The sequence below is a fragment of the Ixodes scapularis genome, unplaced genomic scaffold (genome assembly GCF_016920785.2).
Source record: "Ixodes scapularis isolate PalLabHiFi unplaced genomic scaffold, ASM1692078v2 PGA_scaffold6__148_contigs__length_123643588, whole genome shotgun sequence".
NCBI lineage: Eukaryota > Metazoa > Arthropoda > Arachnida > Ixodida > Ixodidae > Ixodes > Ixodes scapularis.
In genome coordinates, this window is record NW_024609881.1 from 68,400,620 (window position 1) to 68,418,613 (window position 17,994).

General features: G+C 47.2%; 1 protein-coding gene across 3 annotated transcripts in view; it reads right to left on the reverse strand.

The window, feature by feature from the left end:
• Positions 1 to 649: 649 nt before the first annotated feature.
• Positions 650 to 17,994, reverse strand: part of LOC8033104 (glutathione hydrolase-like YwrD proenzyme) — a 61,658-nt gene continuing 44,313 nt past the window's right edge. For all 3 annotated transcript variants that reach the window (XM_040212257.2, XM_040501606.2, XM_040212256.3), the window contains 5 exons: positions 17,281 to 17,455; positions 10,760 to 10,922; positions 7,670 to 7,840; positions 4,678 to 4,772; positions 650 to 999 (listed from right to left, as the gene is read on the reverse strand). In XM_040212257.2, the coding sequence (XP_040068191.2) occupies positions 756 to 999; positions 4,678 to 4,772; positions 7,670 to 7,840; positions 10,760 to 10,922; positions 17,281 to 17,455 (848 nt within the window). In that variant the 3' untranslated portion in view covers positions 650 to 755. The remainder of the gene's footprint in view (positions 1,000 to 4,677; positions 4,773 to 7,669; positions 7,841 to 10,759; positions 10,923 to 17,280; positions 17,456 to 17,994) is intronic.

The following is a 17,994-nucleotide window of genomic DNA, read 5'->3' on the forward strand; positions in this document are numbered from 1 at the left end:
TGAAAGGCAAGACAAAGGTGCTTCGCCATAATCTCTCTCTCTCTCTCTTTGCGTGAGCACCAAGAGCAGGCGAGCGGAGACGGCGGTGTTTGGATTTCGCCGACCGCAACGTAATGTAACTGCGTGTTTCCGGAAAGCAAGTCGTCTGCTTCTAGAGCAGGAGTTGCGGTGACGTCAGGAAAACGCCGAGCTGTAATTTGCTCTAACTGAAGGGTAGTGGGTAGACCTCAAAGCAAGCTGCCTTGAAGTCTACCCTCTATCCTTTATTCAGAACCAATCAGAGCTCGGCGTTATGACGTCACCACAACCCCTGGAAAAGAAACAGACGAACTTGCGTCCGGATACCATTACTGGCTTAAGAAACGCGGGCCGTGGCTTGTTATCTCTGAGCGATTCTTGCTTCGCGATTCGTACTCGAGCATTCTTATTGGCTATTTCGGCAATCTCGATGGTGCCCGAGCGGTAATAAAATACTCCTCATGGCCAACGTCTCTTAGACTGTAAGGACTATACAGCGCGCTAAACATGAAGCTTTGAAGGTATAGTTCGCAAAAGGGCTTTCACTGAAGTCGCTCCCAGTCGTGTTCTCAAGGGGTAAAAAGTATAAGTGCGTATGGGGCCGCCCAGTGAAGAGACATTCAATAGCACCTCGTCGGGGATTGACATTTATTGGCCTCAAAGTAACCTCGAAAGGAAACAACCAAGTTCACTGTTGTGATCGGATGCCTCGTAGAAAATAGATTCTTAAGGGAACCTTAGTATGCCATAGCTGCCGCATCGCACCGGGGATCGCTTCCGAACCAGAGGAAAGTGTCGCGACCCTCGATGTAGCTTGGAGATCCTCCAGATCGGTTCCACCAGCTTCCCCTGGTGACGACGTGGGCGAAGCCCATTTTACGTCTCATTGCGCCCTTGAGAGTGCCCAGAAAACGGTGACCTCTCTTCTTCAGCTCCTGGGCGACACCCGACGGCAGGTCTTCTTCCAGGAAAAGGGCATCACTGCACCAATGGCGCAGGAAATTGAGAGATAAATTTAAAACACCCAGTAGCTGATGAAGTCCTGTGAGGATTCTTCTAAGCAAATCCCCGTAATTATACCGGGTGTTTCACGCTTTTAAAGAATTCTTACCAGTAGGGTGATTTAAAAAGCCTCCTTTTTCTGGAACAAACTGTCAGCCACGGTGGACGTCTGAGACTGCAATAATATACTAGTAATAGTCGTATTGCTAAGTTACCCAAGCATCAACGACAACATCGGGAATGTACAGGGTGTCACAAAAGAAACTTTACACGGACTTTTTGACCACAAAAAAAAAAAAATACTAGCCATCGCCGACCACTTATTCTCTGCCCAAAAGTAGCATCTGGTTGTGACCCAAAGGTCACAACCAGATGCCAAAGTTTCAGCCCGATCCGATTACTTAATCAAAAGTTACGAGTGATTTTCTGAAAATTTTGAATGGGAAAATGGCGGCCGACGGAGTTTTTGAACACATGGGGCTCGATGGCACCAGAAACCGAAAACGGGCAAAAATGGGCTCCATTTTCCCATTGATATTTTCAGAAAATCACTTAAAACTTTCGATTAAGTCATCGGATTGGGCTGAAACTTTGGCATCTGGATGTGACCTCTAGCTCTACCTTCGGGCGGAGAGTGACTGTTCCGCGATGCCTAGTTCATTTTTCCAGCAAAGAAGAACATGTTAATTTTCTTTCGTGACACCCTGTAGTTCAACGCGCCGAACGCGCCCGCCCTCACCGTATAAAGGATTAGAATTAAATAACAAAAAATAAAACGCTGACGGAACGTGCGTGCAAAATCCCATTTGTTTTAGGCCTTTACTTTCGAACAGTCAGTGCTGGAGACGCCGGCACGTGCAGCACGTAGATCTGCATTCTAAGCATTTTCCTTGTTGCTTCGATAATTTAGCAATATATAGGGAGTATTCACTGGACGTCATATTTGCGGGTGCTGTTTAGAGCGCATGCTCAGAACGAGCTCACATCAATAGGCTGCTAAGCCCGGAACTCTTGATGGTGCGGAATGCACGTTGCAAACGAACTGTGGAAGCTCGCCATCAGCACGCGCTCAGCATTCGCGCACACAGCTATGGCCGCCAGTGAATACTCCCTACAGGGAGTATTCACTGGCGGCCATATCCGTGTGCGCTGCTGCTGAGTGCGTGCTGACGGCGAGCTTCCGCAGTCTTTTTGGAGCGTGCATTTAGCACCATCTAGGTTGCCGGTGTTAGCAGGCTATTAATGTGAGCTCGTTCTGAGCATGCGCTCTAAACATCGCCTTCAAATATGGCGTCCAGTGAATACCTCCTATAGGTCTGATAGCTAAACATTTGACTAAAATTTACTAAAGAAATTTTAACTAGTGCAAATGAAACATGGTTTCAATGAGAAACTTGGTGCGCGTCATCGAGATCCGGGCCCCTAAATCAGTCTATTTTAAAAAGAAACGCGGATGATATTCTTATTGATTGCGTTGCCGCTCCACCAGCCTCGTGTCTGCTGCACAAGTACTATAGAGCACTCCCACACTTCCCACGGACCCCCTCTTAAAATGTATTGATATACGGGCTTTCGATGACGCTCAGCAAATATATAATTGTAAGCATGTTCATTTACATGTATGTAAAAGTTAATTAGTAAATCTTAATTACTTGTTTACCTGATTAGTATGCGTGTGTGTGTGTCTTTTCATGTTTCTTTTTATTTTTATTTTTTTTTTTTTGCATTTCCTGACGTCTTCCGTGGCTGGCATAATGTTCCCACAACGACTAATTTTTTTTTTTTTTTTAATTATCGTATTCCTAAGAATTGTTCATTCCTTGCTGGAACACTTTTTTGTACCGCGACAAAAAAGCACAGGACACTAACAGCACACGACAGAGCAGCACCCACGACATAACAGTACACGACAAAACAGCACCGTCGAAAAAGCACGCGTCAAAAGAGCATGGCGTCAAACAGCAGTGAGAAAACAACGTGCATCAAAATATCTCGCGACAAAAATGCACAGCGTCAAAACAGGAGAGCGACAACAAAAGCAAACGCCCCACAGCGTCAAAACAGTACATTGACAACTTAGCGTAACGTGACATAAAATGCATGTGCCATTCCAGCTCTGGAGAATGGAAGGATGATAGGGATAGCAAAATACTGTTTTTATAAATTAAATATTAGAATACTATATCCCTTATAAACGATGGTTGTAAACGGCGGCCACGTACTGTAAAACTGTTTATTTTTTTTTTCAATTTTATATATTTTTTGTTTATTTGGGGCGTACGGTCAAGTGCGCAACCATTGGATGCATTCACATCCGCTCATTCTTGTACGCGTTACTAAAAGAAAGTAACCAATTACAATTATTTTATTAAATACTTAACTGATTACAGTAAGCAATTAATGCATCGCAAAAGTAATAAAAATTACCAAAATGTAACTGATGACTTTTCACTTTACTTGAACGTTTAAAACAAGCTATAACAACTTACATAACACAAATAACACTTTCACTTCGCAGAAAAATAGGCACTCTCGACCACTGACAGTCAAAACGTTGCTGAGTGCCACGTTTTGACTGTGGCACTCAATGGTATATTGGTATCTTTTTTTTTTTTTTAGTTGTTTGGGAGACAAAAGAAAGTGTCCATATACGTTGGTGAAACCTAGACCAGGGACCCACCGGCAGACAGAGTGATTTTTTCTTACGTAAAAAAACTCAAGTTAATAATTTTAGCTCTTTCGGAAACATAATTTACCACTTGCAATAGATTACAAAAATAACTATTTAATTACAGCAGACGTTACCGCAGAAAAAAAAAGTAATTGAAGCGTTAAAAAGTTGCAATAAAATGCAACTGATTACAAGGAATCAGTTCCTTGTGACTCGTTAGGTACAAGTCTGCATCCACATTATCGATTTTATACCAATTGTTTTGCGGAGCGTATTTCACTTGCAATTACTTTGAAGTAACGGTAGCTTCGTGATATACTGCCGAAGTAACTGGTGATGTACTGTCAATGACGCTTACGAGGCAGAACCAAAAAGTAACCGCAATCTATATCTCATACGCTTAATACCAAAGGCACGGTTAAAAGCATTTTTCCGCTTTGTAGCATATTCCCACCCGGGCTCAGCACATATGCGCAAACGCTTTACCGACGCGTGGATGCCCCGTTAAAAAGATATCTTGCGGGTGCCGATAATCCGTGGAGACGGGGACCAAGGGGGACGAAGAACAAACAAAGGTCTTTAAACGAACCTAGATATGCACGCCCGCATTCAATTTATCCCATGTACGGAACTTTATTCCGTCTAAAACCGCTTTGAGTAACCCGAACAAATTAAAATCGCTCGCTGCTGTGTACTTCGAGTATGGCGGATGCGGAATTCACTGAAAATATACTTATGTTACGTACGGGCTGTTTTGTTGCTGTGTTTTTGTGACACTCTGCTGTTTTGACACGTGCTCGTTTTTCGCTGTGTTCTATTGACGCGGTCCTGTTGTGTCGCGTGTAATTTTGACGCATGCTGCCTTCTCGCTGCGCTATTTCGACGTCCTGTGGTCTTGTTGTGTGCTGTTCTGACGTGTCGCGTTCCCACCCGATATATTCTTACATACACACACGCATATATAAAAGCCAAATATTGATGCTTACTCTGGATGCAACGAGTATCCAGGACCTATCAAGACTCTGGGTCTGTCGACTGCTTCCTGTGGATTCAAGCCCAACTCCAGCATCCCCAGTAAAACCTGCAATCAGATAAAAGCACCCTAAATATGGATGCGTATCAAAGTAGTGGAAATAGACCCCGCTGCTGAAAAGTATTGGTGGCCAAGTGTGTTGGCGCTTCAAAGCTCTGAGCACGTGGAGCGAAAGCTCGAGCTGCAGAACACAGAGAGCCTGCAAGTTCAACCCCTACCCTCGCCTGTTTCGATCCGAATGAGCACCGTACCGGCATGCGGTCGTGTATCACTACTGCCTGATGCACGTTACATATTCCAGGCTAGGGGTCGTACTGCACTGGCTAAGCTTCTCATCTATTTGAAAACCAGTGTCGCCATGCCTCAAAGGCAGACCGACATTACGCTGTCTAAGCACGGACGTCAACTTGTTTTCAAAAAATGAAATGCTTTTTAACGAGCCCCCATTCCCGAAATTTTGCCCGTTCGTCCGTCTGTCCGTCGGTCCGTGCGTTTCACGCTCAATTTAGAGTGGAAGCTGTATCGGTGTTTCGGTTACGTGACGTCAATTGAGGTCGTGTGACCTGACGCTACATAATCTATACACGAATTAAGTTTCCCGGCCGAATTCGGCGCGAAACTTGACGTCACGTGACCTAGCGTCACGTGAACTAGACACCAATTACGTTCCCCCCACTAAATTTAGCGGGAAGAATGACGTAACGTGACCTCACGTCAAGTAAGCTATACACGAATTAACTTCTCCGCTAGCTTTACTCGAATAATATCTAGAGTGTAGGAAACAGTGTGTAGTATTTGATGGTTATTACTCTTCTTTTCGAAACGTTATTCTCGGTATTCCTCAAAGAAGCAATTGGGCGTCTTCTTTTTAATGTATACGTAAATTATATTTTCAAAATCGATAACCGAGTTCAGTTTGTTTACTACGCTGATGATACGAGCCTGTCTTCTTTCTGCACCTGATACAATATCTTAGGTAAATTCGCAAAGTGGTCCGAAGTTAAAGCCCTTCAAATAAGCACACGAAAGTACCGTGCCATTTTATTTATATTACTTAATAAACCGATCTTGGTTAAAAATACAATCAAACTTGATGATTCGCCAATTCAGTTTATTAGCCATCATAAAACGGTTTTCGAGTGTATGATATGGAATAGCCATGTTAACTATTTGATTGCTAAATCTTCAAGAGTCTTTGGCATTTTTAGAGTTGTCACAATGTTTTACCGGTAAGTATTAAGTTAAACAAATTTACCACGCATTCTTTTAGCTTTACTACAACGAATCCAAACCTTATAAACCAACAATTCTTGCAAGAAAAACTACGTTATATAGCAGGTTAGAACCGTTATGTTCTAGATATCAAATAGTCCCCGAAGAACGCATGTAAAACTATGGTTTACTTTACACCATCCGCTTCTCAGTACCAGCATTCGTTTTCGTTTTGTTTTTTGTGACATTTTGTTTTGAAATTTGAAAAGCATGGAAGTAAAATGAACACACGCTGTGCAGACACAAGGGTCCCCCCTCGGTGCCGCAAAAACTACAACTGCCAATCATTATATTACACTAAACCATACGTGTTAAATAGCTGCTTCGCGAACAACATAAGCCTATCAACAAATGACAAAAAAGGCATGTTTAACTATTGTCGTAATTACGCTTGATAATTGATTTTTGCTCTCTGAAATTTTATTGTTATTTTGTATTCTTTTGACTCTTATTATTTTTGATAAAATAAATTATCCTCAAACCCACTCAAGCGGCTTCTAGCAGCTTTTTGCCCGAGGACCCCTTCAGTCTTTCTGGAAAAATAAAGCTTTGACTGATTGATAATCCCCAAAAACGCGTAACTTTCAGTTAATCAATTCAAGTAGGTTGACAAGTTTCAGCAAGTGTGGGTGAGTTCTAAGGTGGAGAAAAAACATCAAGATGATTTTAATCACAGTTTCCGCAAAAATAATCCCAATAGTAAAATTGTATTTACCGCTTGTTAACTACTTGATGCTTTTAGTGTCAGTTTGTTTTGTATTTATATAAAATAATTATTATTAAATAAGGTTTTATAACAAGCTGAACACGGGCACAAAGCAGGGATCTTCTCAGCTGATAAGAACGTTGAGCTTTCTCTCTACCGTCTACTTCGTCGGTTCGTTACGTAGCCTTCTATTGCAGCTAGTAAAAATACGGGAAAAAAAGAAGTCAACTTTTAGGAAACTAATGTTCAACTGTAAGGAAACCAGAGTGCCAAAGAAAAAGAAAATAGTTAAATCATTTTCATTCATTAAAAGAAATATAAAGCCGTTTTTCTCCTATTACCGATGAGTTTACTCAATAAATTTATAGCAATTATTTCTTACGCCGTTTATAATGATCCGAAAGATCGATGAATAATTCTGAGATGTTTACAAATATATCTAGCAATTAAGAATCATTACTTAATAGCTACATTGATATAAATTAACATTAATCCAATATAAGCCAAATAAACCTGATGACAATCAAATAAATCGGAATTAAATTGTTCAAAATGGAATCTTAGGCGTGTTGGTAAGGCATGGTTATTTAAAACGTACAACGAAACACACGAGAATGGAGAAAGGAGAAGAACAATCGCTGAATTAAAACAAAAAAATATGATCTCTTTGATTTTAGTCGTGTTTCTTTTCGAAATTTTTGGTTTTCTTCTTTTTTTTCAGTAGGTTTGAGCATATAGAAACATGTGCGGTCGTGTCTCAATATTGCCGGATGCACGTTAATGACGCTAGACAAGCAGTGATGCTGGATTTGCTAAATTGTTCTACTAGAGCAGAGAAACCAGATGCCCAGTGGGGCAACTTTCCGCAGTCTAAACATACACACAACACAATTTAAAAAAGGGTGAGTAATTAGACCTAAAACTTATACTTCTGGAAACTACCCGAGACGTTAGAGACACCGCCTACCTGAAGATTGATTTGGGGCTGTCCATATCCTCCCATGCATCCAATGTTTGCCATCCAGTCACCGGAGTGGCTGTCCGTGACCATCACCGGCATCAGGGTGTGGTAGGGCTTCTTGAGAGGGCCGACACAGTTCGGGTGTCCGTCCACTCCCACAAAACCCATGGCTCGGCTCTGTTTTGAAATTGGAACAGACCTTGATAAATCGTTAACAATTAAACGATTAGAAGTGGTGTATAAAATCATAAAGAGAAGAATCTAACAATTAATCTTCCCGGTGCTTCGTGCTGAGAAAAAGCGAAGGCAACTCCATAATAGAAGGTATTCACCGGACGCCATATTTAAAGGAGCTGTGCAACGATATTCAATTGGAATGTTTTTCTCTCTATACGAGCTTACTGGCACACCTGGGACTCAAGGTTACTCACACGCAACGCCATTGGCCAAGAAACTCCTTTGTTGCGGTGTAATTTCAAGGACAGAAGCGATCATTTTCATTCAATCTCTCCTTTGCAAAATTTGATGACGTAACTCGGGGATCGCAGTACACCCAAGTGACGATATTTGAATGCGGTTCATAGATTGGACCCGAGCATTGCGTGGGCACTCGACTTGGGCTCGTGACAATTGCTAGCTCGAGAAGTATTCGGGTTGTGACCCGTGTCCAATCGCTGCAACGACGACAACAGCCGAGCCATAACAATGTCTGGAACTCAGCGCGTGTCCTGCGCTTTGCCAACCCCAGCGCGCGGCTATGGTCAACACTGGCGGCATATAATCGGCTCCAGATCACGTGGCCGCTTGTTCTGGCTGCGAGTTGAGGGGGTGAACGCTGCTCGTTTTTCTTAAATTGTTTTCTGGGACTTCTATTGCGTGGGGTGAAAGACGAACGCGTGTTTCATAGGTCATTAACGTTACGGATCCGTTTTAAGCGGTATTTGTGCACAGTACAAAAACTGTTGCATCGCTCCTTTAAGGGCGTTGTTTAGAGGGTATGCTCAATACGGGCTCACATTAAGAGGCTGAAAAGACCGGCAGTTTTGGCGATGTGGAACGCACGTTGCAAAAGAACTGTGGAAGCGCGGCTCAGCGCGCGCTCAGCAGTCGAGCACACAGCTATGACCGCCAGTGAACACTCCCTGTACGCTATGGTCGGCCTTCCACAATTCGCCGGATGCAGACAATTACGTCAGCAAAAGATTTCTCATCGACGGATCTAAGAGTAATAAAAGAACTTCAATCTCGACGGTGTTGGCAGTTTAGGTTCTAGAACAAAATGATTTCAAGCTTCCACCATGTTAATGCGTGCATGATGTAAACGAAGCAAACCTAAAATAAACAAATTAAAACTACAGACATTCAAATACCACTACTTCCACATAATCATCGCAAAGGTAAAAATGAGATGTTTGGAAGGTGCATACAGTTTACAGTGATGTACAGTGGTGTTAGAGAAGCGATGAAACACAAAATGTCAGATAGCTCATATTCGCATAAAAAAACCTAGAGAATGTCAAAACAAAAGGTTCCGGGTAATGACAGACAAACTTTTTTCTGATGCATAAAAAATTCCAGCCTCTCCTGTTACGTATAACACCCGACTAAGGTAACCTTTGTGGTTTCACAGACCCCAGCGCTAGCATTTATAACAACACGGCACCTAAAGCATATGAATGAAATTAACATTAAGCCGTGGTCACACGGCTGATTCCCATCATACAAAAAACAGTCTGCAGATCATGTCTGGGGCGTCTTCCTTCCGTGTAAGACGGTCCCGTCAGATTTTGTCATTAAACACTGTCTGAAACATGCTGAAAGTATAAAAAAGGGCTGTGTACTCTGTTTCACCGTGAGTACCATATAAGTGCGAGCGAGCAAGGCAAAGAATAGGAGAGTGAGTGGTATGCTTTGTGAGTGCCACGCCGTCCACACGTGCTCATGTCAAGAAAAGCGGCCTTCAAGCCAAAATGCGCGCACTTAAATGATCCGTTTCATTCCCAGTTCAAAACGCTGTCAAGCTGCTGCCACGATCGCGTCGCTTCGCGTATACACCGTTGTAATATTGACAAGTCCTCAGCCATAGCCTTTTATATACTGACAAAGCCTGGCAGATTGCCACAAGAAGCGGCAGCCGAAATGGAAAAGGTACGGCGGCAGACAACGGATGAGAGGAGAACCACGTGACTGGCGCCTCGCTGCGGCGAGACGCCGAAACATACTTCTCCCGAGCAAACAAGCGCGTATCGGGTCCTCGCCGCTGCAAAAGTTGTGCGCTAACGTCTAGGTTCCCCGAGAATTGGCTCTTTGATGCTTTGGCTACCAGATCCTCGCGCTAAATTCGGGACGGGGCACTTTATGATTCCGCCGTCGAACTGCCAGGTTTTGTGACTACACCGTAGCTGTGTATTGAACAAGAACGCCAGGGAGGTATTTAAGGATTCCTGTCTTGAGTGCGAGCTCCCACCTTTACCCTTCGGTAAGGCTTCGACATCTCGAGAGTTCTGTGCGCGCATGTCCACCCAAAGCATGCAAGCAACGCATACATGCTGGAGGCTGGGTATCCCGAGGAGACGCGCTTATACTCCGTTCACCTTTAATGAGGAGCAGCCCCACCATGCATGCTGTTTTGATCCAGTTCGGACGGTTTCCCTACAACTTCTTCGTCAAGTTTTGCGAAGAAAAAACCTACGCGGAGCGCAAGTTCGTCTGCTTCTTGCACTGAGGCTGCGATGATGTGGGAATGCGAAGCTCTTATTCGCTGTCTGAAACATATAGTAGGTAGACCTCAAGCCACCCAGCATCAAGGTCTACCCACTCTCCTTCCAAACAAAGCCAATCAAAGCTCGACGTCTTTCCGACGTCCCCGCAACCCCCGCGGAAGAAGCAGACGACGTGCTCTCCGGATAGCAAACGACCGCTTCTACCCCTGAACTTATGAGGCAACGAAGGAAAGCTCCTTGGTGAGTGGCGTTTCGTGCGAATATACTTGGATCCCACTAGTGCCAGTAAGCTCACTAAAAAGTGTAAAACATTCCGAGCCATTTAAGTTGCAGGGGCCCTTTAATAGAAAAAAAAAACTATGTGCCGACTTACGTGAACAGCGAAGCCGTGTTCTTCGACAATCGTGCACCCGAATCCCTTGAAGTTGCTGTTGATGAAGGCGCAGGCGTTACCATGTTCGTCGACCGTGGTTAAGAAAGTGGTGTGGAATTGAGGCGGAGCCAGGAGGTCTGAGGCCGCCACTTTGTCTATGGCTCTGTGACACGAAGGGAACGCGCCCTGTAGATTAACTCTGAAAATGTTGTCCCCGAAACTATGTATTCCGCAGGTGTCACCAAGGCTGACACGGAACAAACAAGCAACGAGCTGCCGGGTTCTGTCGTTGTAATAAAAACTATTCTTTCAACAGCATAAAAACACAACAGATTGTAAAAAACAAAAGGACGCTGTGTGAGAATGCGACGCCAGCGGTGTGGATATATTGTGTAAGTTGGAGAACGGAGGATACCAGGATAAAAAATTAAGAAATAAAAACGAAATATATAAATATATATATATATATTTTTTTTTTTTTGGCGTTCACCTAATCTTAATTTCGTCACAACAAATGATATTGTGGGCGCCTGTGGCAATTATTTCAGTAAACCCAGCTTGTCAGCAAGAAATCAAACAATATCGTCTTTCGTGCTGACAAGTTTGTTTTACTGAAATAAATGGCACAAGCCCATGATGTCATGTCTTGTTTTGGCGAAATAGGTTAAAGGGACGTCGGCTCGTTGAGATATCCCGTCTTCCACCTTTATCCCTTGGTGCAGGGAACGTCATGATCTCTAAGTTTCACATTCTATAACAACTTATAGCATCACTCTGTGAGAGAGTTTTAACTTTCTGCAATGCGTAGAATCAGTCATGCGGGCCGAAAACTGGGTTTCTTTTTGTCGGTCGAAACGAAACCATCGAAGCAGGGGCGTCACCGCGCCATAAAAAGGAGGGGGGGAGGGCGCACCGCTCCCCTTCCCCCCCCCCCCCCCCCCCCTCCCCGAAAGTTCGTCCAGAGCACTTAATGCTGTAGGGCCGGCCCTGGCCACCGCAATCCTGCCCCACCGAGCTCCTTCTGCTTTTCTGCTGGTATTAATAACTTCACGATACCTACTGAAATTACGCAAAGCACTATTGCCAAGTCTCGTCCTTGCGATTAATCGTTTTCAGTCAGGCAAGCAGCAATATCCTCGTCCTACCACGCTCACACATGAAGGCGTCATGGGACACGGTTATAATCGTGTTCTGCCGTCACCCCGTCTTGCCGGCACAAGGTAGAAAATCTTTTGGCGCTCTTCGTATTGTAGAAATTATCGCACTCATCTTTGTCACCTTCCAATAATATCGTACACCACTCTTTCAACAGCCAGTTTCGCTCCCTCCGCTTACGCAAGAAACCGATGTTGTTCATGGTGGCTGTAGAGAACGCAACCCAATTGTGTGAGATTACTGCAGACAACCCTGTGCCGCCGCTGGGCGGCTTGGGCTAGGTGGCGCAAGCTACCGCCCGTAACAAGGGGTATAGCCATTAACATATATCCATCCATATAACCATCCGGCTTGGTATGTTTTTGTTTTTTTGGAGAATAAAGTTACTTCTGGTTTGGGGCACGAAGGTCTCTACATGGTGTCAGAAAGTACGCTGCCAACGCTCGCATTCTCTGCTGCCACTAGATTAATGCGTAGCTCGCTCGCTGCCTGCAGCGAGCCCGCACGGTCCGTGGCCTCAACTGTCTCAACTGCGCCTTCTGTCCCTATGCTCCTCGCCGTTATGCCTAGTGAAGTAGGCATCGCCTTCACATGAACCGTCTCCGCCGTAAGTGCGTAGTTTGCTCACCCACCGACCGGCTTTCGACCGCCATGTTCCTGCTCGCTGTCATGCCTAACAAAGGAGACGGCGCCAAGCCTTCATGGCAGGGCCTTTCTCTGCAACAGCCAGACCCCTTCGACTTCGAGAACGCCGGTTCCTGGCCGACGTGGCTTAGCCTTTTCGAGGACTATACGCGTTTGCTTCCGGTCCTCGACGGGCATCGGGAGAAGTTCAGGTCCGCACACTTCTTTATTGCATGGGGCCGGAAGCTCGTCCTCTTCTTGCGACGTTCGGCCTGGGCGACGTTCCTAACGACTACAAGGTGGTCCTTGAGAAGTTTACGGCCCATTTCGTCCACTCCCTCAACGAGGTGTACGAGTCGACGCAGTTTCACCGCGTGTCCAACAGCCGGGGGAGACGGCGGACAGCTACTATGCGGAACTATGCAAGCTCTGCAAGAGATGAAACTACCAGTCACCCGAGGTCGTGGACCGCCTCGTTTACAACCGCTTCATCGTAGGCTTAAGCTATGCTCGCCTCGCTGACCAGCCTTGCCGCAACCCCAAGTTGACCCTCAAAGAAGCATAGGTGCAGGCGCGACAAGCAAAAGACGCCCAAAAGCAAAGAGACCAGCTCGCAGGCCACGACACGCCGTCCCGACCGGTGAGCCTCGACGCTGCTAAGTCTCGTCAGCCACAAGCAGGTCGCGTCAAGCACAGCGCAGCACGCGAGAAGCGCAGTCCAAGCTCTAGCTTGTGCGGCTACTGCGGCCGCGCTTCACACGCTCACTCGGAATGCACCGCACGCAATTCGTTGTGCAAGTACTACAAGAAAAAAGGTCATTTTGTGGACGCCTGCCGTTCCCGTAAGAAACGCTCGACCCAGGTGGCAGAGCTGGGACTGTACACCGTTCGCAACTCGGACCAGGGCAAGTTCGTGGAAGTCACTGTCAACGACTACACGGAAGTGTTCAAGGTTGACTCGGGAGCCGAAGTTTCAGCTGTCTCGAAGACCTTCCCCCACCTGCCGCCGTCCCTCGGCAACGTGGACAACACTCTCTTCGGGCCTAGACAGCAGCCACTCAACGTCCTCGGGTCCTTAATGGCTACTTTGCTGTGGAGAGGCAAGTCAACCCAGTGAAGACTACATGGTACAATCCCCCTCCGTGCCTCTTTTGGACTTCCCAGCCATTCAGGCACTTAAAGTTTCCAAGTTTGTTGACGGGGTTTCATCGAGAGAAAAGGACCTTTCTCACGTCAAGGTTTCTTTTCACATGTGTGACAGACTGTTTAATGACCTTGGATCTCTTTCCAAACAATATAAGATCCGCATCCAGCCAGACGCTGTTCCATTTTCTCTTAGTGTAGCAAGGCGCATCCCCATCCCGTTGAGTGAAGTCGTCCGCAAGAAACTTCGGAAAATGAACAAGAAGGTGTCATTCACCAAGTTGACATGCCAACGCCATGGTGCGCCGGTCTGGTGGTCGTCCCCAAAGCCACTAAGGGCCACAGGCTCTGCGTGGACCTTACGAAGTTGAACGGGGTGGTTCTGCGAGAACGCCACGTCCTTCCCGCGGTCGATCAAGTCCTTTGTCTGCTGGGAGACGCAGCAGTGTTCTCCAAGTTGGACACTAAATCAGGCTTCTACCGGGTGAAGTCGGTGAAACAATGGCAAGAAATCACCACGTTTATCACACCTCTCGGACGCCAATGCTTCCGTCGGATGCCGCTCGGCATCAGCTCAGCGCCTGAATTTTTCCAGAAGCAGATGTCCATGATTTTGGAAGGGCTAGAGGGCGCTGTGTGCGTGATAGACATCATACTCGTCTTCGGACGCACTCTCGAAGAACACGACTCCCGGCTGCAGCAAGTCCTGACGCGACTATCCCGGGCAGGAATCACCTTGAACGAGACGAAGTGCTGCTTCCTCCAGAACGGCGTTTCCTTCCCGGGTGTGATGATATCTGCAAGGGGCATCCGTCCTGACCCAAGCTAGTTCCAAGCGATCAAGCAGATGAGCGCGCCAACTGACCTAGCAGGTGCAAGACGCCTCCTTGGCATGGTGAACCACCTCGGGCGCTTCATTCCGCACGCATCGGACGTTGCAGCTCCCTTCAGAGCGCTCTTCGGCAAGAATTCTGCGTGGAACTGGTCCCACGAACAAGAAACAGGATTCACCAAGCTCAAGCTGATGCTCGTCTCGGACCGCTGTATGGCAAGGTATCATCCGGCGTATCCAACAGTCCTCTCAGCGGATGCCAGTTCATTCGACTTGGGGGCAGTCCTTCTCCAAACTCAGCCTTCCGGCGAAAAAAGTCCGGTTGCTTTCGCGTCGCGGTTCCTTACAGCGACTGAGCTACGATATACCCAAACGGAGAAGGAAGCCCTGGCAGCTGTATTGGCTGTTCAATGGTTCGACGAGTTCCTCTGCGGGTTGGTCTTCGATGCAGATACAGATCACCTGCCACTGGTTTCACTGTTTGGCAAGAGAGACTTCGACGCGGTGCCTCCACGTATCCAGCGCCTTCGACTGAAGGTGATGTGGTACCAAATCACGATGTCGTATGCCCCTGGGAAGCTTCTCGCAACAGCGGACACCCTGTCTCGCGTTCCCACCAAACCTGCCGATCTGTCTCGTCCTCCAGACACGAACGAAGTGTTTGCGGCGAAAGTCCTTCAGACCTCATCACAGGCAACATCCCTACAGCTGGAGGACCTTCGAACTGCTCAAGCAAACGACGGGGAGTGTGGCGCGCTCACCTCGATGTGCCACTGTGGGTTCCCTCTAAAGTCGAAGTTACCGTTTCACCTGACAAAGTACGTGAGCGTGTTGGACGAACTTTCGGTTTGTGATGGTTCACTTTTGAAAGGCACCCGCATCGTGGTAGCAAGAGTGCAACGTGAGACAGCTCTGGCTTTGATTCATGAAGGTCACCAAGGCATTAACCGATTCAAGGCTCGGGCCCTGGAATCGGTATGGTGGCGAAGTATCAACGCTGACATAGCAGCGCTTGTGGCACATGTAAGTGTAAAAAGTGCACGTCGTACCGGGACAATCCAGCACAGCCACTTCGGAGCACGCAGCTTCCAAGTCTTCCTTGGAGGCTTTCTGGGTGCTGACTTGTTATACCTGAACCGACAGACTTATCTCCACCTGGTCGACTATTATTCCAGTTACCCGGAAGTGGTCTCACTCAACTCTGCAACAGCTTGGCATGAAATCAAAGTACTCAAGAGCATTTTCGCTCGCCACGGCCTCCCATCTACTCTCCGTTCAGACAACGGACCACCCTTCCAGTCCCACGAGTTCACTCGGTTCATGGCATCTTACGGAATCGCACACCGGACAAGCATCCCCAACTTTCCACTGTCTAATGGGGAGGCAGAGCGCATGGCGCGCACGGTGGAGAACTTTCTGCGCAAGGCGCACGATCCGTGCCTGGCTTTGCTTAACTAAAGAAACAACCCCGGACCCTCGGGTTTTAGTCCGGCACAATCGTGCATGGGGCGCCGACTCCGCACACGTCTTCCCAAGGAGGGGAGATTGCTGGTGCCAAGTAGCAAGCCGCAGGAGGAGGCGGCCACCAAGGACGCGAAGCTCAAGCGTCGGCAAGCCACAGACTTCGATCGCCGCCATCAGGCTAGAAACCACTCGCCACTGGAAGACGGTACCCGCGTCTGGGTTCGTCCAAAACGAGTAAAGCTATTTTCCTCAGTCCAGTGCAACGTCCCATGTCGTACGTGGTGGAAACTGATGAGGGAGCAATCTGGCAGCGCAACCGGAGAAACTTGCTGGCTTTCAGAACAGTCAATGAAGACGTAACCGCAAGAGAAGATGCCCAAGGACTGGCTCTTTCTCAAGAGCCCGCGGCACCTGCAGCGCAAGAACAAGCTTCGCCTCGACAACCACCTGCACCTGCAGCTCAAGGATCGGCTCAACAGCAACAGCCACCTTCGCCTACAAGCCAAAACCTCCGGCGCAACAAACCCCACTCTTTCATCACTCCCGTACAAAGAAACAGGTGTTGCAGACGGGTGATGTACACCCGGAGGTTGAACCTTTCGTGTAGTGTTTGGGTGCAGTACATCCTTGGGGGGGGGGGGGGGCAGCGGATGTAGAGGGCGCAACTCTCGTGTTTGTGATTGCTGCAGGCAACCTTGTGCCGCCGCTGGGCGGCTTGGTACGTTGTTTTTTGTAGAAGAAAGTTACTTCGGGTTCTGGGCACAAAGATCTCTACAGTGGCCATCTCGATTAGCGGTAAGCGCACTATTTTCTCGATAGGAAATGTGCTTGAATCGGGCACATTATGCCTGTGGAGGGAGCATGCGGAAAAGCAGGAAATGGCAAGATGAATCTCCAAAACAGGGCATCATTGTGTTGTCTTTTCATTTATTGATGTTGTCTGGTCCTTTCCATGCAAGGTTAAAATGTCAGCAGAATTACGCAGTAGTGAGGTCACCAGCATCAAATCGAAGAGATAAAAATTAAGAAGACGCAGTAAACACACCCAGAGACGTGCTCTAGGCAGTATTCTACATCAAGGGTTGCCAAACTTTTGGCTCGAGGGATCCATAGGCGCTTCTATACTCGCTAGCGTTTACAAGAACGCACCAACCGGGTTGAGATGGTGCGAACGATGTTCAACTATGACGATGTAACCAGGACGAAGTTGAGCGGACTAAAACACGTGTCACGGAGTCATATTTCCTCTGGGACCACCCAATCCAGGTGTCGATAACCGCAGTTACCACTGCGCATTACTTACCTTTTCTTGTCAATTAAAGCCCGCCTGTCTTCGGCATGCTTCTTGCAGGTCATGTTAATCACCGATGTCAGACTGTTGTGACCGGGGCTGGACAGACAGCTCAGTCCGTCGGCGAAAGCGAGCCTCAGTGCTTCGATCAAGAGGTGGTAATACTCGCCAGATGTTTTGCCATAGCCTGAAATGTGTGAAGAGGTTCAGTGAAAAAAGGGGCCAAGCGTTGCGCCACCATCTAAAGGACTGTCCAGACAGGACACAGCAAATGCTGTGCACGACAAAACAAATGCGCGCGATTCCTTAAAGACCGTGAGACATCCTGCGCGCGCGTCCGTCCTCGCACTCTTGCTGTCGTCTCCTCCACCTTTTTTCTTGTTTTTTTTTTTGGGGGGGGAGGGGGGGGGGAGCTGCGGGATGACCACAACAGCAGAGGCCCTGACAACGGCCAGCAGAACGTGTGACTGGGTGCCTGAACCCACGTCATGGGCACGCGCCAAGCAAGTGTCCAAAGACGGAAGCAGAGAGTAGCTTTCCCCGACAAAACAAACGTCCCAAGGCCGGACCCGAACCGCAGGAAAACCTTACTTCCGATACAGCAATTGCTGTGCACAAAATCTGAAGTGTCCTGCTCAACAGTTCTGAAGACAATTTCCCTCACTGAGTATATTGCAGACAAAGTTTACGTCTGTGTACTCAAGCATTCACATGACTCAGCTAAGT